General features: G+C 50.1%; 1 protein-coding gene across 2 annotated transcripts in view; it reads left to right on the plus strand.

Annotated features, from left to right (window-relative positions):
* DAAM1 (dishevelled associated activator of morphogenesis 1) overlaps window positions 1–23,815 on the plus strand; it is a 92,052-nt gene that overhangs the window by 64,813 nt on the left and 3,424 nt on the right. Inside the window, exons 8-26 of one of the 2 annotated variants that reach the window (XM_077783911.1) lie at window positions 855–965; window positions 1,064–1,167; window positions 1,582–1,648; window positions 1,973–2,090; window positions 2,205–2,343; window positions 2,680–2,738; window positions 3,053–3,240; window positions 3,564–3,869; window positions 3,973–4,080; window positions 8,246–8,275; window positions 9,600–9,703; window positions 14,841–14,925; window positions 15,707–15,813; window positions 17,528–17,616; window positions 17,891–18,059; window positions 18,778–18,885; window positions 21,279–21,339; window positions 21,963–22,094; window positions 23,611–23,781. In XM_077783911.1, coding sequence (XP_077640037.1) covers window positions 855–965; window positions 1,064–1,167; window positions 1,582–1,648; window positions 1,973–2,090; window positions 2,205–2,343; window positions 2,680–2,738; window positions 3,053–3,240; window positions 3,564–3,869; window positions 3,973–4,080; window positions 8,246–8,275; window positions 9,600–9,703; window positions 14,841–14,925; window positions 15,707–15,813; window positions 17,528–17,616; window positions 17,891–18,059; window positions 18,778–18,885; window positions 21,279–21,339; window positions 21,963–22,094; window positions 23,611–23,781 — 2,256 coding nt within the window. The remainder of the gene's footprint in view (window positions 1–854; window positions 966–1,063; window positions 1,168–1,581; window positions 1,649–1,972; window positions 2,091–2,204; window positions 2,344–2,679; window positions 2,739–3,052; window positions 3,241–3,563; window positions 3,870–3,972; window positions 4,081–8,245; window positions 8,276–9,599; window positions 9,704–14,840; window positions 14,926–15,706; window positions 15,814–17,527; window positions 17,617–17,890; window positions 18,060–18,777; window positions 18,886–21,278; window positions 21,340–21,962; window positions 22,095–23,610; window positions 23,782–23,815) is intronic. The other variant, XM_077783912.1, reaches the window with a different exon arrangement.

Raw genomic sequence — 23,815 nt, forward strand, 5'->3', positions numbered from 1 at the left:
AACCCTTTTTTTTTCTTATTGATAATGTAAAGAAACAAAACCTAAAATTTCTAGTCAGCTTATTATTTCTAAAACATTTTTTTTTTCAGTTTACTTAGGGAGAGAAGTTTTTTTGTTAATGTTATGGAGACATTTTTATAAGAGGGGAAAAAACCAGTTCTTTTTTGATTTCTAATTCCTTCTCTGATAGCAGCTTATCAGGGTTTGAGGAACCCTGTTGTCCTGAAGTCCCTCCTGTCTTCTACAAGTTTTCTTACAGTTTGTTGATGGGTTATGTTGATTTATGGGGTATTGTTTTAAAGATACCCCATAAAATATTGTTTTAAAGATGAGATGTTTATGGGTAAAAATTTTCATTACTCATTTCTAAAATTATCTTCATCCTTGGGAGCAAGAAGTTTTACATCACTTCCCTAGATTTCCTCTGTTCCAAAGCACAACAGTGTGTCTCCTCTCACCTCTCAGCCCTTGAAATTCAGCATTCCTGTCCCTAAGTGGCAGCTTGCAAATGTTTTGTTATGGCTGTTTGCGAGTTGAAAAATCCAGAATTACCCCAGAGCCGTGTCTGATGGGATCTGCAGCCGATTGAGGAGGGAGGAAACAGTTCTTTAGGGTGACACCCACCAAAAAAAACAGGCTTGCTTGTGCAGGGTCACTGGGATCACAGCTCTGCAAGGCTGCAGCAAACCTGCCTGGGCTGGTGTTGGCCCAAATGGGTGCTGGGGTGGCCAGCAGCTGATGCTGCATCACCTTGTGGGAGCATCCCGAGGAGTCGTTCCTGCCCGTGTTCCCTGGCTGTTGGGCCAGCACTGGGGCTGTCCCAGGGCACTGAACTGACACCACGTGTTTGGCAGACGCTGATCAACGACTTGGACAAGAGCACGGGCCGGTACCGAGATGAAGTGAGCCTCAAGACAGCCATCATGTCCTTCATCAACGCCGTCCTGAGTCAGGGCGCAGGCGTGGTGAGCACCAGGGCTCTGGGACAGGGAGACCTTGGGCTGTGCTTGGGGTGTTCACTGCAGTGAACTTGCTGTGCTGAGCCCACAACTGTCCCTTGCAGGAAAGCCTGGATTTCAGACTCCATCTGAGATATGAATTCCTCATGCTCGGCATCCAGCCAGTCATTGATAAACTAAGACAACATGAAAATTCAACCCTTGACCGGTGAGTAATGACCCTCAGCACACGTGTGATTTTTTTTGTCTGCTGTCCTTGCTTCAGGTGTCAGCCTCTGGGGAAATCACATGGCTCTAGAGTCACACCTCTTACAGAAATTCCTTGCTGTCTCCAGAGAGGGAGAAAAAAATTCCAACACGGTTTTGCTGCATACTGATGCAGGGCTGAGCTGGGGAGGATGTGCCATCAGGGGTTCAGGGGATGCTGTCAACCCTCATCCACCTCTTGCCATCCCAAAAGGCTCCTTGAACATTCTGTAGTGACTAGGAAGTCTTGGTGTTTCAAACCCTCCCAGTGTCTGATCCACTAACAGACCAGCTGCCTGTAATTTATTGATTGTCACATTCATATCTGCTTTTAACAGGTTGTTCTGGTTTGTTTTTTTCCCCTTTCTTTCCTCAGGCACTTAGATTTCTTTGAAATGCTTAGGAATGAAGATGAACTGGAGTTTGCCAAAAGATTTGAGCTGGTGAGTACAAATGCTGCTGATACAGATGCTGGCACCCAGTGTCACAGTTAGTTTTAAAAGAGTGGTCAAAGGAATAAAGAGTGGTCTTTGGATAAAATGTAGAGCTTGGAAATCTTTCCTGTTGTCCTGTCCTAGAGCCTGCTTGTAGCCCTTTTGTCCTTTGCCTGCCCAACAGCTCTGTTTGCCCCTCGCAGGGCAGTGCGGCCAGTTTGTCTGTCAGTTTTGGGGTGGGGGTGGCTCATGGGGTGTGGAGCTGAGACTTGGGGAACAGGAGACCCTGTTGAGGGTGCAGTGGCCTTGACCTTGCCTGGCTCCTGCCCACAGGTCCACATTGACACCAAAAGTGCAACTCAGATGTTCGAGCTGACGAGGAAGAGGCTGACGCACAGCGAGGCGTACCCGCACTTTATGTCCATCCTGCACCACTGTCTCCAGATGCCTTGTGAGTCCCAGCACAGCCTCGGCTTGCTGGAGCCTTGGCAGCCCAGCCCTGCTGCCCAGCAGCCTCACAGCCTCCCCTGTGCTCACGTCAGTCTCTCCCCTTCCTTCCCTGCAGATAAAAGAAGCGGCAACACTGTCCAGTACTGGCTGCTGCTCGACAGGATCGTGCAGCAGATTGTCATCCAGAGTGACAAAGGGCAGGACCCCGACGCCACTCCCCTGGAAAACTTCAACATTAAAAATGTTGTACGAATGTAAGTGCTTGAGTGTCACCGCTCCTTGCTCGTTGCTGTCACACAGTGATGTTCCTGCTCCTTGACTGGACATCCCTGGAGCTGTTGGCTTCCCAGGACTCACCCCACCTTAGCAATTAAGCCCATCCTTTTTGTTAGACAGCACTTGCAAGTAATTTTTGAGATTAAGGAGTTTTTGCGTGCTCCCTGATAAATTTTACGTAACACAGCAGAGCTATTAGGTGTACCACTTGGGGAGACTTAAATCCCACTTACTCAGTTGTGTTCCTTGCTGGTGATGGTCTCCTATCTGCTGTAGTAGGATTGTCTCATGTGCTCCATCTCTTCTCCTTTCAGGTTAGTCAATGAAAATGAAGTGAAACAGTGGAAAGAACAAGCAGAGAAAATGAGAAAAGGTGGGTAATGGAGAAATACACAGTGTCAGTGCTAACCTTGGCTAAACAGTTAGCATACACATGTGTTTGTATGTTTATTTATACATGTATCTGCAGGCTTTATTGAAGGGCTCAGACAGTATCATGCCATGGAGCTGACGTGGCAAATGGGCAAAGCAAATAATATTTTTTCATGGAGAGGCTCCAAATGGGGTATTGAGGCACAGCACAGGCTCCCTTTTGCCAGCTGCAGCTTCTCTGCAGGGCGGTGTGGGGCTGCTGTTGGCAAAAAGGAGTGTTTGTCACCCACCAGTGGTCTCCTGGGGCTGTTTCAGAGCACACAGAGCTGCAGCAGAAGCTGGAGAAGAAGGAGCGGGAGTGTGATGCCAAGGCCCAGGAGAAGGAGGAGATGATGCAAACGCTGAACAAGATGAAGGAGAAGCTGGAGAAGGAGTCCAGCGAGCACAAGCAGGTCAAGCAGCAAGTGGCAGATCTCACAGCACAGCTCCACGAGATGAGCAGGGTGAGACCTCAAACCTGCTCCTGCTGTGTAATGGGGTAACTCTAACCCCCTGCACGTGCAATGGGGTGATTCCAGGAGGCTGAGCTGCATGGGGGGACTGAGAAAGAGGCTTGTTGGAAGAGCCACCAAGGTGTCAATCCCTAGTGATGGGGTGATTTGCCTCTCAGCTGCACTGAGCCTCAGTCAGGAGTGTTGAAGTCTTTGAATGCTTCCTTTTGTTTCCTAAAATTGAACCAAATTAATTAAAAATCAGCATGGGGGTATTTCTTAGCTGGTGTTCCCCAACTGCATATGACCAATCCCTGTTCCTCTTTCTGTCCCAGAGGGCGATCTGTGCTGCCAGTCCTGGAGGACCTCCCATGCCACCAGGAGCACCTGGTGGCCCTTCACCTTCCCCAACTCCCGGCTCTCTTCTTCCCCCTCCGCCACCCCCACCACTCCCAGGGGTCTGTCCCCCACCGCCTCCCCCACCACCCCCTCCAGGGGGTCCCCCCCCTCCCCCTGGCCCCCCACCCCTGGGTGGGCTGGTGCCTCCCCTTGGCCCACCCCCGGGCATGGCCTTCAAGAAGAAGAGCATCCCTCAGCCGACGAACGCCCTCAAGTCGTTCAACTGGTCCAAGCTTCCAGAGGTGAGTTGGGCAATAATTTGGGCAGGGACACTGGAGGTGCTGGATGCTGATGTAAGGGCAGTGGGTGAGGACCCCAGCCCACAATGCTCCCACTGTCTTGCAGAACAAGCTGGCAGGCACCGTGTGGACCAACATAGATGACACAAAAGTGTTCAAAATCCTGGACCTTGAAGACCTGGAAAGGACATTCTCAGCCTACCAAAGACAGCAGGTAACAGCTGGCCCGGGCTGGGCACACCTGGGCAAGGTGCCACCATTGTGGGATCATGTGGCTTCACTTGTGTTCCCAAAACACATCTCCCATTATCATTTCATACCAAAGCCACGTTTGCCAGATCAACTTCTTCTGCTTTGTCCTCTCACCCATGTGCCAGAGCCTTGGCATTGAGGTGGCTGTTTGTGGCTCCCTGTACCTGATTCCACCCCTGCCCACACACCTGATCACTTGCACCCTGAAGGTGGATCATCAAAAAAACACACACACACACACACACACACACAAGAAAAGAGACAGGGAATGCTATGAAAATAACCCCCAGATGTGGCCACAGTTGGGTAATATTTTTGGATTGCTCTTAACAGCAACTGCTCCATGTGTCTGTGTTGGGTGGAAAATTTCTATCCCTCTCTGGCCAAGAAGGACTAAGCCTTGCCCACATCTACCATGGGTGGGTCTCTTCTTTTATTTTTGTAGTGAGCCAACAGCAAAATGTGAGCTTTGAACAAATATCCCATACCAAAATAATGTCATTGCAGGCAAAAGTCTCTGCTTTTTAATCTCCTGCTCAAGCTCTATAGCCCCAGTTTGGAAAGCATCAAAGCACACAAAGAAAATTAGACACTTATTTTTGCCCCAGGCAGGATGAAAATGGGCAAAAGCAATGAGTGTTTCAAGAAGGCAGGAGAAAAAGCAAGGAGAGAGGCTGAGAAAGGATGCTCACCTGCTGAACACCTGGCTGTGTTCCTGGGAGGAGAGAGCAGCTTGTCTCCTTCGTGCCAGGCTCAGTCAGAGGCACAGTGCCAGGAAGGAGTGGACCAGACCCATAAGCTCATTAGGCAGTGTGAGAGTTCAATCTGTTCCAGAGGCTAATTGAGGGAAAGATCAGGGTGGATTAGAGCAGGGCAAATACCAGGAGTTACCCACCAGAAGTAGGTGCTGCCTGCCCCAGTGTTTGGGAAGAGGTGACCACAGCATTTCTCTTTCCCCTGGCATTTTTTGAGCTTGACTCATGCCTACTGGAGGGCACGTCTGAGGACAAGGAATGGAAATGGAAGAGGAGCAAGAATAGAAACCTGAGTGTCAGCAGGACAGTTTGCCCTCGGGCTTGCCTGCCCGAGCCCATGAGTCACCTGGTGTGCTGTGGATTATTGCCAGGCAGGAATTTAAAAATAATTTGGTTTGGCTGAGGTCCTGCTGGGTGAAGTGGCTGGTTAGGTTTGGGGCCAGGAGGAACAGGGAGACAGTGCAAGGAGCGCTGTGACATCCCAGATGGGATGAGGACCAAAAGGGAGCTGAATGGAGGAGCCAGGGGCTGGGTTGGGACTGGCAGAAGATGCTGTGAGAGCATCTGAAAAGGCAGATGAGAAAGACAAGGCAAAATTCCACCTGTGAGATGCTGCTGGGGCTGGAGCTGCCCTTGGGAACACGATGCACAAGTTCATTGTGGTTCGTTGTGTCTGAGTGGAGCCATGGGACACATCTCCCTGGGCCTGAGGGATGTGTTTGTCTAGCTGGGAATCCCCAGGGTGTTCCCAGCATTAGTCCCAGGATGGAGAGGGGGTGCATGGCTGTGCAGCCAGCAGCAGTGCAGGCAGCAGTGTGTGGGGCTAGATGTGCTCCATGAGATCAGGAGAAGTGGAAGTGTTCCAGGCTGGATGGGGCTCTGAGCAGCCTAGTGGAGCAGAATGTTCCCTCCCCATGGCAGGGGGGTTGGACTAGAGGATTTTTAAAGTCCCTTCAGCCCAAGCCACTGTATGGTTCTGTAACACATGCAAACCATGGGGCACTGTGTACATGGTGGGGGGCTGGGGGAGTGAGCCTGTCCCTGAGGCACAGTCAACTAATAATGGTTTCATAACTCTCAGCATTTTCAAGCTCCAGCAAAACTTGGTTTCTGTCACGAAGAAGCAAGGGAGGAGCAGGGTTTTCTCCTCCCTGTTCCCTGTCTTGAGCCACTTGCTCAGTGATCGTGTCTCTCATTTGTCCTGAGTCACAATATCCACATTTCGTGGGGCATCAGGGGCTGCCTGGCTGCCCATGCCCCAGACAAAGCAGGGCTCTGAAAATGCACGTTCAGGTGGTGCATCCCTGTGGCCCTGCCCCAGCAGGACGTGGGGACAGCAGGCAGAGGGGTGTGCAGTGCACAGAGCTCTCTGACCCCCCCAGGGTGGCTGCTGTGGGGCTGCCTTTGCTGGGATTTGTCTGGTTTTGTTGCCAGAGTGCCTGGGAATCCCTGAGTGCTGCACAGACCCGAGGCTTAATGATGTACTTAAAATTAAACATCTCTTCAAATGTTTTTCCCACATCACAGGCTGGGATGTAAATGCAGGCTATTAAGTGAGCTCTGCAGCTTTTGGGAAGGGCCCTTTCCATGTGGGGAGGACAGAAACCCTCTGGGCTTCCTGGGGATCAGCCTGGGAGCATCCCTGCCTCACAATGCATGAAGCTCTTAGGAAAGCCTGTATCCTCCCAGCCAAGGCTCCACAGATGTCCCTGTCCCCAGAGGAGGTCTCAGCCCTGCAGCTGTACAAAATATCAGCATTTACAGAAAAGCCAGCAGGAGTTTTTGGCTGTGGCATGAGAACTGGCAATAGCTGTGTAAGGCTGTGCATGTAGTGATGGAGAAAGGCAAGTCCAGGACCATCAGGGCTTAAACTGCACAGGGGTTTGTGCCTCTGTCAGGGATGCCTTGAGTGGCTTCACGGGGGTAGAGGCTGGGAGTGATGTTGATAAGTAGCAGTGACACAGCCAGGGCAGTTCTGGCAGGTCCTGCAGCGGTGAGTGATGTAAAAGAGTCAGGGCCAAGTGGAAAAAATATGCCTTGTTGAACCAGGGGCTTAGCAGTGAGCTGGGAAAGAATTCATCTCCCAAAAAAGGATGAAGGAAGTAAAACCTCCAGCTGCTTTGTGCAAGGAAGAGTGACCTGCACAGGGGCCAGGGACAGCAGGGCTGGGAATTGTTTGTGGGGATGGTGACAGCACATTTAAAGCTGCTCCTCCTTACACCATCCTGCAGCAGAGGCTGGAGCATGGTTCCTGCGAGGGAGAGGGGCAGGGATGAGGCAGGTTTGAGGCAGAGAAGGAGGGGTTTTGTAGTGAACCTTTTCTCTACCTTAATGCATGAGTAGCCCTCCCTCTCCTAGAGCAGGGGACTGCAAAGAAAGCCACCCTGTCCTCCCTCTCCAGCAGCCTGGAGCAAGCCTGAGCAGCGTGGGGCAGGGTTGAAATGGAAGGAAGAGCTCCTAATTAGGGACCAGTTTAATGAAGATAAAGATACCCATTGGAGCTTGTGGGTGTGCTTTGTGCCTGTCCCACAAAGGAGATTGCTGGGTAGAGATTGATTAGTGAAACACTGTTCCTTAACCTTAACTGAGCCAGAGACTTTCAGCCACAAGACTCTTGATCAGCAGAGCTCAGCCAAGGGGATGGGGAAGGAAAACTCCCGTGTGAGTGTGTGTGTGTGTGTGTGTGTGTGTGTGCACACGTGTGTGGTGCCAGCTTTACTGCACCTGCTTCCAGGCTGCTGGGAGAGCCCAGCAGCACAGCCAGCTCTGGGGAGGGGCATGTGGGCATTGGGATGGCACTTGGCCAGGCTGCAGAGCCCTGGAGAAGCAGGGAGGAGGAGGAGGAGGATGAGAACTCCAGGGGAAGTGTGTTGCCGTGGCAAATGGTAAAGTTTTGCTGCAGCCAGATTTGCTGCGGGATGCGCCTCTCGTTATTTCCACTTAAAAGCCCTGTTTTTCCTGGCAGTCACATTGGCATTTCAGTCCCTCAGATGTGCAGGAACCAGCAATTTTCCTCCCAGCACAGCAAGCTGAGCAGTGCTGTGCCTTTGGGCCAGTAGCAGGGCTTGGCCAGCATCCTCTCACCTCAGCCCGTGTCCCCTCCTCACCCCTGTGCACAATGTACCTTGGCCTGACCCGTTCATGGAGCCTCCTCTCCCATCAGCTCTCCCCTCCTGCACATCCTGTTACCCACATTTTCACCTGCACCCCCCCTGTTTTGGCACTGGCACCCCCAAGTGCCTCCCCATGCTGCCAAACCCCCCCAAATTGCACGTTTCCCTCCTCTGTGCTTCAGTTCCCTCTGGTTTTGCTGAGATCACTGAACTGCATGTGTTTTTACTGCCTTTTTCCATGCTTCTGCTATGGCTGTAGGACTTCTTTGTGAATGGTAGCTCCAGACAGGTAAGTGAGCACCTGCAGGAGTGTGATGTGGGGCTGGGGACAGGGACATGGGGGCACGTGGCTGCTTCTGAGGGGTTAATGTGTGAAAAACGGGGTTGAAGCACAGAGGTGCAAAGATCACCAGAAGGAGCAGCTTGAAAGTTGATGCTGGGGAGGCTGGTAAGGTAGAGCCCACCCTCTCTGCTGCCTGGCCCGAGGTGAAAACCAATGTCTGAGTCCAGGAGTTGGATTTTTAGTTGCAGCTGAACACAGAGAAGCTCCTAGCCCTGAGCAGTTTTTGTTTTCAAAAGATGGAAATAAACCCACGGGTTGAAGTTCTCTGCTTGGTCAGAGCTGGCAAGGCACATGAGAGGGGCAGCTAGTGCTGGGTGACTTGGGGCTCATTTTTCATCACCTGCCTCTCTTCCCACTTCTCATATCTGCGTGTTTCCTTCATTAAAACAAGAAAATGAGTTAAAAAATGGTAATTTCAGTGCTCACTCCCTGCCCCTGTAGTGGCCATGTGCCAGGTCTCTATGCTGGTGGATGTTTAGTGTGGATCTGTAACATTCAGGACCTTGCAGCTCCAGATTGTGTTCCTTCCAGAAGGATTAAATAGCCAGCTTTTAATTGATTAACCTTACTAAAATATGCAATATGGTAAATTAAAACCTGGGGCAACATGAACTCCTTGGGCAGCCCTACAAAGCTGCTGTTGTGTAGATCTGCCCATTTGCCCACAATCACAATATTGTTACTCATCTGAAGGTAATGTGTTTAAGCCACTTTAGGAGATAGAGGTGCTTATGCCACACCAATTCCTGCTTTAAAATCCCTTCTTTTGGGAGGATTTCACTGAGAAAGCTGCTGGTTGCTTCTGCAAGTCTGATAGCCTGAATTGGTTAGTTGGCTCGGGAGGACTGATGCATGAAGGGTGATCACAGATGTTTTTGGAGCAGGGGTGAGGAACAAGAGCGATGCTGAGTGTGTGCAGCAGCCCATAATGAAATCCTCCATGCGAGGGTTTAATGAAGTATCACAAGTATGTATGCTAAGAAAGCCAGCCTTTATTTATTCAGCAGCGCCCGTGTGTTTGCAGATTTTTAAATCTTCCCTGTCTGAGAAAATATTTACATTTCTAACCAGTGGCTTCAAAGCCAGCTCTGGTTTATGAAATGACTTACTGTGTTTTGTTACAGGCGAGGGGTTTTACCCATAACCTGTGGTGACACTCCTGATTAATGGGGGCCCACTGTGTATCACACTGCTGTGTGCTGAGAGTACTAAATGTCCTTGCTGCTCCATGGCTCTTCTCCAGGCTTTTCTTCTTACTATTTCCTCGTAGAAGGAAGATGCCATCGATGACACTTTGAGTTCCCGGCACAAAGTCAAGGAGCTTTCTGTCATAGACGGCCGGAGAGCTCAGAATTGCAACATCCTCCTCTCCAGGTATGGTTAATGCCTTGTTGCCCTCTGGGGAGCTGGGGGGATGCTTAATACCGTGCCCTGGGCTGCCCTGAGTGTGCTCCTCATCCCTGGAGCAGGGGGTTGATGACAGGAGCCAGTGCAGCAGGAGAGGCAGCGACACCTGAACCCAGCTATAGCCTTACATCCTCGTGGTGGGGTGACCTGGAGGGGGGCAGTGCCATTAAGGGGGTATGTGGCAATTTGGTGTCCCTGTAAAGCCCCCCAGGAGCTGGGATACCCAGTGAGCTTTCACAGGAAGTGGAAGGGGGCTGATTTCACCTCTTATCATTCTCAGCCTGGGTTTTGTTTGCTCTTTTGTTTGCTCTTTGCTGCCTTTTGAAGAGGGTCTGTCTGGGCTGGGGAAGTGCTGGGTATCAGCAGGGTTCAGGGAGCAATTCAGCCAGGACCTTGCTGCCTGCATCTGAATTTTGGGAAGGGGATGTCCCCCTCTTACAGCTGCCCTGCTGGTCTGACAGCCTCCCTCACACTCCTCCCCAGGCAGGCTCAGCCCTGCTACCAGCAATTTAATCTGATCTCCAAATGGCTGCCAAAATTCTAAAAATTACTTTGGCAAGATAAACTACACCAATAAGATTGAATTTCCTGAGAAAAGGGAAACCAGGTTGTGGTGGTCTGAAAGGATGAGCTGTCAGTGTAGCTGCTTGGAAAAAACCATCCAAAGAGCAGCAGAAAATGCCACTTGTTTCTGACTCACCCAGCAAAAAATAAATCCACCATCAGTAAAATTTAAAATATTCACTCTGCTGTCTGGAGGCACAGAAGCTTCTGTGCTACCCAGGACTGGCCAGGATGTAGCAATATCACTGGCGGGTTGGGTTTGCAGCTGAATTTGGTATTTTCCCAGACTGTGGGTTCTGTCTGCTTCTTCCAAGTGGAGATGGTGCCTTGTCTGGGCAGCCCACCTGATTTCCTTCCCTAGAAAGACTGGAGAGGCTGATGTCTGCAAAAAAAAAACCAACATCTGAGTGGGTAACTCAGCCCCTGGTGCTTCTCCCAGAGGTGGCTGGCAGCCTGTGGACAGTGAGAGCGATGAGTGCCACAGCATTTGGGGGTAAAACTGCCCTGCTTTTGGCTGGCTCTGCTCTGGGCTGCTTCTGGGGATTTTCGTGCTTCCTAGCAGTCCAAATAAAAAAGGATGATGATGAAAGCAGAGTTTAAAGCAGCAGGCAAATGAGTATGTCTGTGGCAGGCAGCTATTAGCAAGTAAAACGATGGGATTTGGGGCACTGGCTGAGCTGCTCCTGGCATACGTAGGCTGGGCGTCGAGTGGGTTTAGGTGTGATTCAGCCAGAGGTTTAAGTGTGTATTTGGAAGTTAAGCACACAAATAGGTCCTTCAGTGGGAAGGGGAGAGACCCAAGCACTCAACTTCAAAGGCATCTTGCACGTCCTACTGAGTGAAGGTCTCAATTTCATCTCACCAGCAAACATTTCTCTTCCAAGAAAGCAATGGCTGGAAACAAATTGCCAGTAACTGATCCCACAAAAAGGGCAGGATGGAGGTTGCTGCCTGCCTGCCTTTCCCTGTGGGCCAGTTCCTAGGGGAGAAACAGGATCAGACTTGCCCTGCAAGGTGGTCCTCAGGCCTCTATATGGCTTTTCCCAGGCTCATCCTCAAGCAGGGATGGAGTGGCTTTGAAGTTGCAGTGACTTGCCCCAGATGCTGCTTTGGAAGTGCTTTGGAGTTCATCCCATGGTACTCCCAGGACCACAATTGAGCTTCTCTCCCCAAAACCCCTTTGGGTGATTGGATGCCAAGTGTCTCAGAGGTGGTGTAGGGATGAAGCCCAAGCATCCTCTTAGTATCTTCAGGTCCAACTCCTGCATCTCCAGCAGACTCTGTGTATCACTGGGCAAACCTTTTGCCTCTGCCCACCCCAAATCTGGGCAGAGCAGTGGGTCCCTGGTCCCAGTGTTCCAAAGGGACTGGTCTGGCACCTGGGCTGCTGCAGTCCCACCTCTCTTGCCTGGCCACCACGGGGCTGAGCAGACTTTCACATGCAGAAGGACCTGCAGGCTTGGCCCCTGGTTTAGCCCAGACATTTGTGAGCTCACCAGGCATTGTCTGGCTCGCAGCGTGGAAAGATTACAGCCAGTGAGATACTTTATCTCTCTCTGTAGATTTATTTTTTTGCCTGTTTCCCTTGCTTTGGGAGAAATTACTGCGCAGTGAGATCACTGGATTTTCCTCCAGCTTGTAATGCAGCACAAGAACATTTTTAACGCTTGCTTTTTCCTTCTGTCTTTTGGAGATGGCTTTGCTGATGTCAGTGCCTCACCGTGTCTCCCTCTGTGAACCCACCACGTCCTTGCTTTTGCTCCCTGTGCATGGGTGTGTAATTTTAGTCCTGCTTTCTGCCAGATGCAAACCCACCCTCGCTCCGTCGTTTTCCGGCTGTGCTGGCAGTGAATGGCCCGTTTGATTCCTCTCTCCTGGTGAGGCGACATGAGGCGGGTTTTTTTTTCCCCCTCACATGAATGTGGCTTTTCAGGGAGGGCGCGTCCCTTTCCTGGCAGAATTTGTTTTTCCCCTTCACACTTCTTACGTCCTCCACGAGGTCTGACAAAAGGCACGGCCAGCAGCCCGGGCTGGCGAGCTGTCACCTCGCATCGCCGGCTGCTGCCTCTAAATGCCTGTGACAGCGAGTCCTGTGACCCCGTTCCTCTCAGCCCTCGACAGCTGCTGCCAACAATGATAATTATTGTGGTTATAGATAAGCTTCTAGCTTTCACTGGCCCCTTTCCCATCAAATTGTCTGAGAAGCTGTTTTCTTCTGGCGCCCCGCGCTTGCTCTCTGCTGATGCAGGGGCAAGGCTCTTGTTCTTGGCACTGGCTTGTGATGATTCCTGAGAAAAGCTGGTTTTTTGTTTTTTTTTTCAATCTCTTTTTTTAAATGCAATTTTTATTGTTGACTGTGCTTTCAATGAGTAAGGGCTTAAAAGAGACACTCTTGTCTTCCCCCACCCTCTTGGAGATGATCATGCTACTTTTCTATGCTTTTGGTGTTTGCTATGGATGAGGAGTAGCTGCTCACCACTTTATAAGGTGCATTTTTGCCTCCCAGGGTTCCCCAGATGCCCAGATCTAGCCAATGTCTGCTTTTTATCAGAGTGGAAACTGGTGCTGTTGGTCTGAGCATTCCTGTTTCTGCTGGGGTGTAAAAGGAGTTCTGCAGTTTTGTATCCCACCTTGGATCATGTCCCATCCTGGCCACTGCCATTGGAAGGGACAGGTAGGGTGACCCCAGGATGTGACTGCTTGTTACTGCAAGCAGCAGAGCAGGTATTTTCCAAGGATTCTGGATTTGTTCGTTGCATGATGGCCCCAACAATTGTCTTGGCCACTGCTCAGTGCACTCTTAGAGCTTCCTCCCCTGCCTGAGGTAGATTTTAATTCACTCCTTAATTAACACACCCTCTCTAGAGTGCTCCCTTGAGGAGGAGGTTGAGAGAGGACTGAGTGCAGGATGAGAAACACGGGCTCATAAGGAATGAAGATTTATTTAACCAGGTCTGTAAGATGCACCTGTCTCAATAAAGCTAATCCTTCACTTCCAGTCTTGAGCAAAATATTCCAAGCTAAACCAAGCCTTTTCTACCTTGGCCTTAGAGACCAGAACCCTTCCTTTATCAGCTTTAGCTTCCAAAAGCCAGCTTCACAGTCTAAGTCTGCTCCCTGAAGATATGTGGGGGTGAAAAACACCCTCCTTGTTTAATTACTCAGAGTGATCAAGTCAGCTCCCAATCTTCTTTTTGATCTGCTGACCAGGTTGACTTCCAAGGTCTCACATCCTGCTGTAGGGTGTGTTTCTGGTTTCAGCTCATTCCTTTGAGCCACATCCAGTGTTTCAGCATCTCTTGGCAGCACTGATCACCAATACTGAGGCCATGGGGTTCCTCAAACAGGTCTTTTCAACTCTGTGGTTTTTCCCTGCGTGCAAGTACAGGGAATTACAGGGAATTTTTTTGAGCTGGATCTGTTGCAATGGCTTTAACCATGACTGCACGCCAGGCGAGGGAGAGGATGTAAATAAAGTTGCAGGAGTTTCTGGGCTTTCCCTTTATTTAATTTAGGTTATTTTATAGACCACAATGCAAAGAATAAGAAAAATACGTGTGGTTTTGTAATCAAAGTCCTTGCAGGGAGCGGTTCCTTGCAGTCAAATTAAACTGTAATTAATGGCTGCTGTAGCTCAGGAGGAGCTGAGGGCGTCTTTCCATCTCTCTGTTGCCTCAGCTCAGTGTGGGCTGCTGGCAGAAAAATCCCTGCCAGGAAAGCCCAGCCTGGTGGTGCTCACTGTGACACAGTTTCCAATTTCCAAATTGGAAATCTCCAATTTGAGGCTGCATCTTCAGTTCCTGTTAGGTGAAGTAGAGGAAGAAAAAGGTGGACGAGAGACTAGTTTCCAGCATCTTACATTTCTAAGAGCATTGAATCCCCACCCCTCCAAAGAAAACCAAATTGATGGGTTCCCCAGGGATGCTGAACATCCACTTGTCCAAATTTTGGATTTCTTTCTAATTTTTTCCTAGAGGTAGACTCCAGCTGAAGGTGGTCAGGAAAAGTGAGAGAGACAATGTTTGAATCCAAGAACAGCAGTGGAAATTGGCCAGATTTTCCTTAAGGGTTGTGGCAGTGGGTTCAGGGGCAGTGCTGAGCTGCACTCCTGAGCCTGGGCTGGGCTCTGCTGTCAGTGGGAATGTAACCTCACTGGGGCCTTTGGGGGTGCTGGAACAGCAGGAGCAGCATTGCTATGGGCAGGAGTTACATCTGGAAGTTGGGTATTTAATGTACTGCTTACAATGCTTACATAAAGTACTGTTAAACAGGGAAATAGGGAATGGCAGCTGCGGTGTGGGGAGAGGGGATTGGTTTGGGGGGTTTGATCCCCTGTTTGCAGCAGGGCCAGGGCTCCTCACTGCTGTGCTGAGCCTTGGCAGAGCATGGTTCTACCACATTTCTCACACATCCTCCTTCATAACATGCTGGATAGAGCTGTTTGTGATGCTGCTGCTGGCTGGGGTTCAGCTGTTCATGTTGCACTGAGCCTTCCCTGACTGCTGGGCTGGAATAACTCTCCTTTCCCTCCACCTCCCAGGCTGAAACTCTCAAATGACGAGATCAAACGAGCGATTTTGACGATGGATGAGCAGGAGGACCTCCCAAAAGACATGCTGGAACAGGTGGGCAACGTGTCTCGTGCTCTTTTGTGGTTGCCTCATGCTGAGACAACGCTGTGCAAAGTGCTTGGGACCAAAAGCACAGCTTTGAGTGTGCTGGGCCCCAAATTATTTACCAGCCACATGCTGAAAAACCACCCAGGTGGGCTGGAGCAGCAGGAAAACAGCTCGGTTGTGGCATCAGTGCTGGGAGCAGCATGGCCCCCATGTGCAATTCCTGTACCCTGGGACCCTGAGGTGGGGCCATTTTGCCTTTTTGTGGCTGCAGCTTGAAGTTTGTGCTCAGTGGTGGTTTATTTTTGAAAGGTTTGACGGTATTTTTGCAGTCCTCTAAAGGGGAATCCCATTTTCACCCCCTCTGAATCCCTTTGGAAGCTTATTACTCACCTGTCCTTAAAGCTGAGCTGGTAATTGCACTTTGAGTTGAGATGTGGGAGGATTCATTTCATGAAATTTCCATCTGCTAATAAGTAGAGTTGCAGCAAATGGGAGTCCCTGACTGACATCTCCTCTGGCAGAGCTGATGTTGAAACCTCCTTGGAGCAGACTTAATTCATTTGTTGTAAAAGCTGAGTGATGGCAGGGCAGAGTCAGGAGACACTGACGTGGTGGAGTAATGTGAGGAAGGTCACAGGCACAGCAGTAACACTTATTTCACAGGCACCTTGGGGTCACTGCCTCTACATGCTGAAAAGGTGTTAGACTCCAGGAAATAAATCACCTTTTAGCTCCTGAAAAAGTGTGCATAGATCTCACATCCACTGCTGTGCTTTTTCCTGGTCAGCTCCTGAAGTTTGTTCCTGAAAAGGGGGACATTGACCTGCTGGAAGAGCACAAGCACGAGCTGGACCGCATGGCCAAGGCTGACCGGTTCCTCTTCGAAATGAGCAGGTTGGTGGCTCAGGAGACACATTTTGGCCAGTGGCTGCACAGGCTGATTGGGAAGTGGCTGTTTCATGGAGCCTGCTTGGGAAATAAGTCCTTCTTACTGTTTTTCACATCAAGAAATGAGTGGGCCAAGCAGACAGGAGGTTCCAAATTATAAGGATTATTTGTGATGCTCTGTCCTAAAATCAGGGTTGTGCTCCCATACAAGAAGCAGCTGGACAGAGAAAGGGAGAGGAATGGGGAGATGGATTTTGTGGTGGTTCTGGGTTGATGGTTGGACTAGATAATCCTGAAAGTCTCTTCTGACCTTGATGATTCTGAGATTCTGTGATCTAACCTGGTCAAGTGGAAGGTGTCTCTACAGGGCAGAGGGGTTGCAACTAAATTGTCTTTCAGTCCCTTCCAACCCAAACCACTTTATGATTCATTGTGGCCCAGGTGGAAAGTGCTGTTAGAATAACACAATGCTGCTTTCCCTTTCATCCTAATGGATATTCAAGCCTGATGGATGTACATTTTGCCCTGCTGTGTAGATGAGTCCCACTTCTCACCTCAGGACTGACTCATCTCTGTATGAGACTGAAAGGAAATGTCATTTCTTCCTGCTCCTGGCAACAATCATTTAAGACTTAGGAGTCTTCAGGGATGAATAACCTTACCTATTGCGTGCACATCCTCTAGAAGTGCCAGGTTAAAATCTTGAAGCTCCTTATTTGAATTGAACTGAGCATTGAACTCTTTGAATTTCTTAGCTGAACTTCAAGCCGGTCACTTGTTGGCAAGCTCAGCGAGTTTTACAATTGGAGATTGCACTGGGAGATCAAAAATAGAAATGCTCCTGTCCTCCCTCAGCACTGATTGCTGTGTGCTTGCTGAGTGTCAAAGGCAGGCAGGATGGAGCTGTGGAGCTCACACCTGAGCCCTCAGGGCTCTGTGGTGCTCAGAATGAGCTTTTCTATCACAGGTCACCTTTCTTCTTCACAGGCTCTCACCCAAGTGTTGCTCCCATGCCTTCACCCTTTGGAAAGCACAATGCAAATGTTTTCCTTGATTTCCAGCAGGGCTTTTTAATTTTGCCTTGTGGTCTGTAACCAAGTGTGATGTCTTTGTCACCTCTGATTAGTACAACAGTGTAGCTCATGGCTCAGTGTGTGAGCATGTCTCCCGTGGGTCCTTGGTGCAAGTGACTCAAATCAGACTGCCATGTGCATACAAGTGAGATCTTGGTTAGCACAAACACAACTGACATGAGCAGAGCCATCACTGACTTGCCCAGGAAAGGGGCTTTCCAGCCCAGTCCATCAAGCTGATGATCAGAAGGTCCAGTTTCATTAGTTCTGGTCATAGGTGAGCCTTTCTCCAGCTGCAGCTCATCACAAAGCCATAGGGAGCCCAGACCTCATCAGCACCTTTGCTTAGGAGTGGTTGTGAAAGAACTGTTTGTTCATACTAATGGGGTGTAAAAATCCACTTGTTGAACCTGCTGAGTTAAGGGGATAGGCTTAAGCATGTGCTTAAGAACCCACGGGGATCCACCCCGGGACAGCTGTAGCTTCACTTGTCATTTGTTTCCCATCCCAGCACAGTTTCAGGGAGAAAAGGGGTCATTATTTTTTAATCACCCTGGCTCAGGCATGCTTTGTGAGCACAGCTGTGAGCAGTGGAGCTCTGCCTGGAGCCAGCAAAGCTCAGCCTGCTCCTCCTCTTTGTTTTCCAGGATAAACCATTATCAGCAAAGGCTGCAGTCCCTCTACTTCAAGAAGAAGTTTGCAGAGAGAGTTGCAGAGGTCAAACCCAAAGTGGAAGGCAAGTGACCAAACCTGCTAAGGGACTTTGTGCCAGCACAGGGATCACTCCCAGGAAGAGCATCCTCTGTGCCAGGATGAGCCTGGTCCACGTGGAGCTGGCAGTGAGAGGGAAGGGAAGGGAAGGGAAGGGAAGGGAAGGGAAGGGAAGGGAAGGGAAGGGAAGGGAAGGGAAGGGAAGGGAAGGGGTTGGTGGTCACTCTTTGGGGGTACTGAAGGGGTTGCTGGTGGGCTGCTGTGACAGGGGGTAATGTCCCACCCCTTTCTGCTTTCAGCCATCCGTGCTGGCTCCAAGGCAGTGCTGCAGAGCAGCAGCCTCCAGCAGCTCCTGGAGGTGGTCCTGGCCTTTGGGAACTACATGAACAAGGGCCAGAGAGGCAACGCCTTCGGTTTTAAGATCTCCAGCCTCAACAAGATTGCAGACACCAAGTCCAGCATTGACAAGTGAGCAGCCCCTGCCCTTATCCTTGGTAGCATCCACAGCCCCCAGGGGTGTTGGAGGGATGCAGGGGTCATTAGCATTACCTCTGGGACATGGGTAGGAGGGAGCAGTCCCCTCCTCTTGCTGCCCAATTTGGCACATCCAGTGATGTGAGTGTGCATTTTTTTGAGCAGGACAGCTTTCAAGGGAAGCCAAGCTGCAGATCAGCACAGCGATTGATGGGGCCTTTCCTTCCTGGGCTGGCTAAACTGCAGCCAAGGCTGATTAGCAGGATCATCTTCCAAATGTTTTTTAACCCCTTTGGAGATGCCAAGAGCCAGAGAAAGGGTTCCCAGGGGCTTTTATCCACAGGAACTCCCTCTGCCACTCTCATACTGATGCAGCCATTGCCTGGTTTGCTCTGCCCTGCTGAGCTGTGTTCACAGAGCAAGAGGAGCCGAGTCTCAAACCTGCCTGGTCTCATCCATCAGTAAAGATGGTGGAGGACAAGAGCAGTGATGCTCAAGTCACCTCCCCTGGGTTCCTCCTGTGTAGAACCCTTGATTGCAGGGGCCAGGCTGCTCTGCCCTGTAGCTGTGCATGGGACAGACCGATCCCATCAAACAGCATCCTTACAGAAATCCTCAAATAGTTTATTATTAGGGTTTTACCAGGGGTTTTGACTGAACAATGAGCCCCCCAAGATGCTGCCACACTGACTTCTCTGTTCCTCTCTTCTAGAAACATCACCCTGCTGCACTATCTCATCACTGTTGTGGAAAAGAAATACCCCAAAGTCCTCCGCCTGCACGAGGAGCTGCGGGACATCCCACAGGCAGCCAAAGTCAAGTAAGCAGGATCAAGGTGGCATTCAGGCAGCCCTGGGAGCACCTCTCCCCTCATTTCAGCCTGCTTTTCTGTGTCACCTCACCCCAGCTCACCCTCCTGGCCAGATCCTCTGTCCCATGCCGTGGCCACGCTGGCCCAGAGCAGCCCAAGACTCAGAAACAAACATCACCTGGCAGCTTTAAATCAGAGCCCTTGCAGGGAAGGCTGGAAACTTCTGAGCTTGGGGGAGGAGAGCTGCTTGGAGCAGCTGCTTCCTGTTGCTATCTCACCGCAAAAGCATTTAATTAATTTCTAATGGTGCATTAAGGAACCTGGGAGGAAGCGGCTGCGGTGTGGCTGCAGATAAAGGGCAGCTGTTTTATCTTCATGTGCCAGGGAGGCTCTGCCTGCAGCATGGGCAGGACCAGGCAGCTGTGGGAGGGACTCACCTGCATCCAGCTCCTGTCTGCCTCTTGTTCTACCAACGTGGAGTTTCTGGGGTTTGCAACCAGCTTTTTAACCCTGCCCAGTGACCTGTTGGGAACAGGCTGCCGCAGTTCAGCAAAGCCCTTGAACACAGCCTGAACCTTTAAGTTCAGGAGGAATCTGCCTTTGATCTGCAAAGCCCTCAAGTATGTGCTGAAGTACCTCTGAAATCAGTGAGGCTCTGTTTTGGTTTTAAACTCCAGCAGGAGTTTATGGGCTTTGATGCTTCAGGGATGTGAGCAGCAAAGACCACACGTTTCTGCAGCCATTTGTGTTAGCTGTGGACATGGAAAGGGGCTGAAACTGCACCCCTTTAGAGAGCATGCAGGTAGAACAGGTTACCCAGAGAGGTTGTGGATGCCCCCTCTCTGGAAGTGTTCCAGGCCAGGTTGGACAGGGCTTGGAGCAGCCTGGGATAGTGGAATGTGTCCCATGGCAGCAGGGTTGGAACTGGAAGGGCTTTGAGGTCCCTTCCAACTCAAACCTTATTCCATGATGTCTTCTAAGCATCAAAGCTCTCTTGTAGCAGTGGTGGGTTCCCAGGTAAAATGTGTACTGGAGAAAACAGGGATCCTCATGTATAAAATGTCAAATAATCACCAGCTGTTGGGGTTGAGCACAGTGACAGGACAAATCTTGGTGTGCAGGGAAGAGTGTTCTTCTGCCAGAGGGTGGCTGGACACTGGAACAGGCTCCCCCAGGGCAGTGTCACAGCACCAAGCCTGACAGAGCTCCAGAAGCATTGGACAATGCTCTCAGGCACGGGGTGGGACTCTTGGGGCTGTGCTGTGCAGGACCAGGAGTTAGACTTGGAAATCCTTGTCAGTCCCTTCCAACTCAGGGTATTCCATGGTTCTGTGGATGTGTGGTGCTCAGTTTGTAGGCATCACTGAGGGCATGGCTGAGCAGGACATGCTCCATGCTGGTGGAGACTTTGGTTTTCCCATGCTCTGACCTGCAGCTGTTGCACAGACACATGTATGGGAAAGAAAACGCCTGCACAGAGGGTTTCTTTACCCCCCTAAACTTTTATCATTTCACTCTAAACTGGACACCATATGTAACATTTGGGTTTGGTCCAATCTAGAGCGAAACCAAAAAGTTTCTAAAGCTCTGGAAAACCCTGAATTCCCCCCAGTCCTGCAGCTGTGAAGCAGAAATTGCCGCCTCTGTCAATCCCACCAGCAGTAATGAACTGCTGGAGCACGGGGCTCCCAAAACTGCATTTTCCCAGACTAAACCTGCCAGGAATGCTTGCCCCATGACCCAGTGTCAGCATTTCCAGGGACCCCAGCCCTTGCACAGACACCCCTGGAAAGGCATCAAGCCTGTGGTCACTGAGGCTTTGTGAGAAAGCTTCCCCTGACATAATAGTGGTAGAAACCCATGAGCACTTGAATTTGAAGCTCATCAGGGGCTTGAGCCTTGTGTAAACAAAGGCAGCGCCAGACGTGGTGATTTATTTTTATTTCTCTATATTTGGGCTGTCTCCCTTTGTGAAAGCCTCGGAAGGATGCTTTGCCTGGTGTTCACCCAACCATGGTACCCTGAATAACTCTCCTCTGTGCACTGGGACAATGATCTCATCTACTCCTGGACCTGGAGAGAAATCTGTGCCCAGCAAGGCACTCTCTTGAGCCATCCTTTCACTTGGAGAGGGCTGGAGGCTGCTGAGCTTGCTAAACCTGCACAGTCCCCTTGATGAAAAATACAGAAAAGCACTTTGCTTTGAAACAAACAGCTGCAGCCACTTTGAGATAGTCCCAGCTTAGAGGCTGATTTGCTGCTTGAGACACGCTGATCTGCAAAAAGAAGGCAATGTGGGCACGGTTGGGGTCTTCTCATGGGAAAACCACAGTCAAGTTGGGCAGAGAGCTGTAGATTTTGCTGGGAAAATCTGAAAATTAACATCTTGCTATTTCCAACAGCATGACCGAGCTGGAGAAAGAAATAAACACTCTGAGAAGTGGCCTGAGAGCAGTGGAGACTGTAAGTATTATTTAAATTAAGTATAGTCCAGCCTGGCTCCGAGCAGCACTGCATCCCTCCTTGGGGAGGCAGGCCAGGGAGCTCCCAGTGAAGCTGCTTTTATCTCACATCCTGGAGATCTGTTTGCCTTTCCTTCCTGCCCTGCACATGTGCCTGTCCTCTCAGGGCTGTTCTGGCACTGAAGTTACCATGTATGATTAGGCACATGCATGGTTTGTGTCTAATGCATCAAGGGAGGCTGAGTAAGCCTAGAGATGATGCCCAAGGAGGATCTGTGATGTGCAGAGGAGTCTCCCCTTAGCTGGAAAACCACTGAGGGTTGGGGAGCACTTCTGCAGCACAGCTGGAGTGGTGATGAAATAGTGGAGGTATCCCAAAGGACTCACTGTCTTGCTGAATTATCCTGCTTCCATAAACTTTCCTGCAGGATTTGGCCTAAAAGCTTACTTCAGGCAGTGTAATCCAGGGTGTCATGCATGGCAGGGGCAGCTGCAGTGGGGGTTCCAGCAGAACCCCTGGCACTGATTCAGGCACACTCCCAGTGACACTACCAGTAGCCAGGGGTGTTTGTGTCCCTCATCAGCCAGGGCCTGACCAGATTTACCTCTTTTTTCCCCTCAAAGGAGTTGGACTTCCAGAAGTCTCAGGTTCAGCAGGCAGGTGACAAGTTTGTGTCTGTGGTCAGCCAGTTCATCACATTGGCCAGCTTCAGCTTCTCAGATGTCGAAGATCTCCTGATGGAAGCAAAAGAGCTGGTAAGGCCACCAATGTCCTTGAGATCTGAGCAGCTTTTCAGCCTCACCTCCTTCTCCCTGGCTGTACCCATTGTCCAGCTGGCATTGTCCTTCTGACCCATGGTTGGGCTTTATCATAGACCTCCCTGAGGTGGTTAACCCAGGCCACCCCTTTGGCCTGCTGATGGTAACCTGGCAGAGACATTCTCAGCATGGAGTTAGGACCGGGGACAGATGCTCTGCAAACTGTATCATCTTGGCTGGATCTGGAGGAGAAGGTCTGGTTGTGGTCCCCAGCATCTGTGGAAGCCCCACTCTGAAGCAATTTTCCATGGTTGTTGGAAGGGATGGGCTGTGTGGAGTGCTCCAGCTCTTTGCTTTTTAAACAATGTCCAGATTCAAGTTGTGTTCCTGTTTTTTCTTAGGAAAGCAGAAACATCCCCTTTTTATAAACTTTATATCACATGAGGAGAGTGTTTTCAGCCTTCCCTCCCCCACCACAATCTCTGGTAACATGGCAGAGAATTGTAATATCTTGATTAAAATCAGCAAGATTAACCTCAATTATATTGACTTATATAGTGGCACTTCTCAGATTCCTCCCTGCATCTTGAAGTGTTAAGCCTCTTAAGTAAACAAAGAAATAAAAATTCACTAAATATCTTTTGAAGAGCCAGGGGCACCCCTGCAAATCAAACTAAATCATACAGGCAGGCTTTAAAAATGTTCCTCTTGGTCTACCCTGCAATATCAAAGCAACTAATAAATCTGTTGGTGCTTTGATTTTGTTTTCCTTTTCTTTTAAGCGTGCTTATCTCCAGAATGTGCCTTCACAATTTTAACAAACTTGCCCTGCACAAAGAGTCTCCTTCAGCCTAGAAGTGAGAACAAGGAGTGTCAGTCCCAAGGACAACTTGGGGGCTGTTTGGGGACCAGGACATGTTGGCAGATCGTGGATGTCCTGTCCTGACCTCTGCTACGGCCTCATTCGACTCCCTCACATTAATGGTGTGCAAACAGCACAAGAGGCAGGAAAACTCCCTATTTCCCTGCCCAGGGCTGTGCCTGAGCCTGGGCAGAAATCTCTTTTAGAAGTTTCACCAACACATTTGGTTTCAATAGCAGAGCATGTGGCAATGATAAATAATACCCCAAAAATACTTCAAAGAAAAACTTAAAAGTGCAAGTTTCCCTTCCCCTGCCGTGTTTACTATTAGTTTTATGTCTTCAGTCCCGCAATATTTTGCTTCCTTGTTTTTACTGCTGCTTAGTTAATAAAGTGGAGTTGGGGCAGGGGAGGCTCAGCAGAGCCAAAGGCAAGATGGGGGAGAGGGGTCTTGATAGTCATCCAGGTCTTGCAGGGCAGCAGGTAACACATCAGGTGATTTATGTCAGGTTTAAATCAAGGCTTGATGAGGCAAAGCCCTGCTGTGTGCTATGGCTGCTGGAAGAGTTGCACTCTGCTCTGAGAGAGCAGAGTTTCACCAGTCCAGTGGATTTATCCAAGACTGATGCACCCCTGTCTTCTCTCTTCCAGTTTTCCAAGGCTGTGAAGCACTTTGGAGAAGACACAGACAAAATGCAGCCGGATGAATTCTTTGGCATCTTTGACCAGTTCCTTCAAGCTGTGACTGAAGCCAAGCAGGAGAACGAGAACATGAGGAAGAGGAAGGAGGAGGAGGAGCGCCGGGCACGCATGGAGGCACAGGTGAGCACACACCAGCAAGCCTGGCAGCACCCCC

This window comes from Lonchura striata, chromosome 6 (assembly GCF_046129695.1).
Source record: "Lonchura striata isolate bLonStr1 chromosome 6, bLonStr1.mat, whole genome shotgun sequence".
Lineage (NCBI taxonomy): Eukaryota > Metazoa > Chordata > Aves > Passeriformes > Estrildidae > Lonchura > Lonchura striata.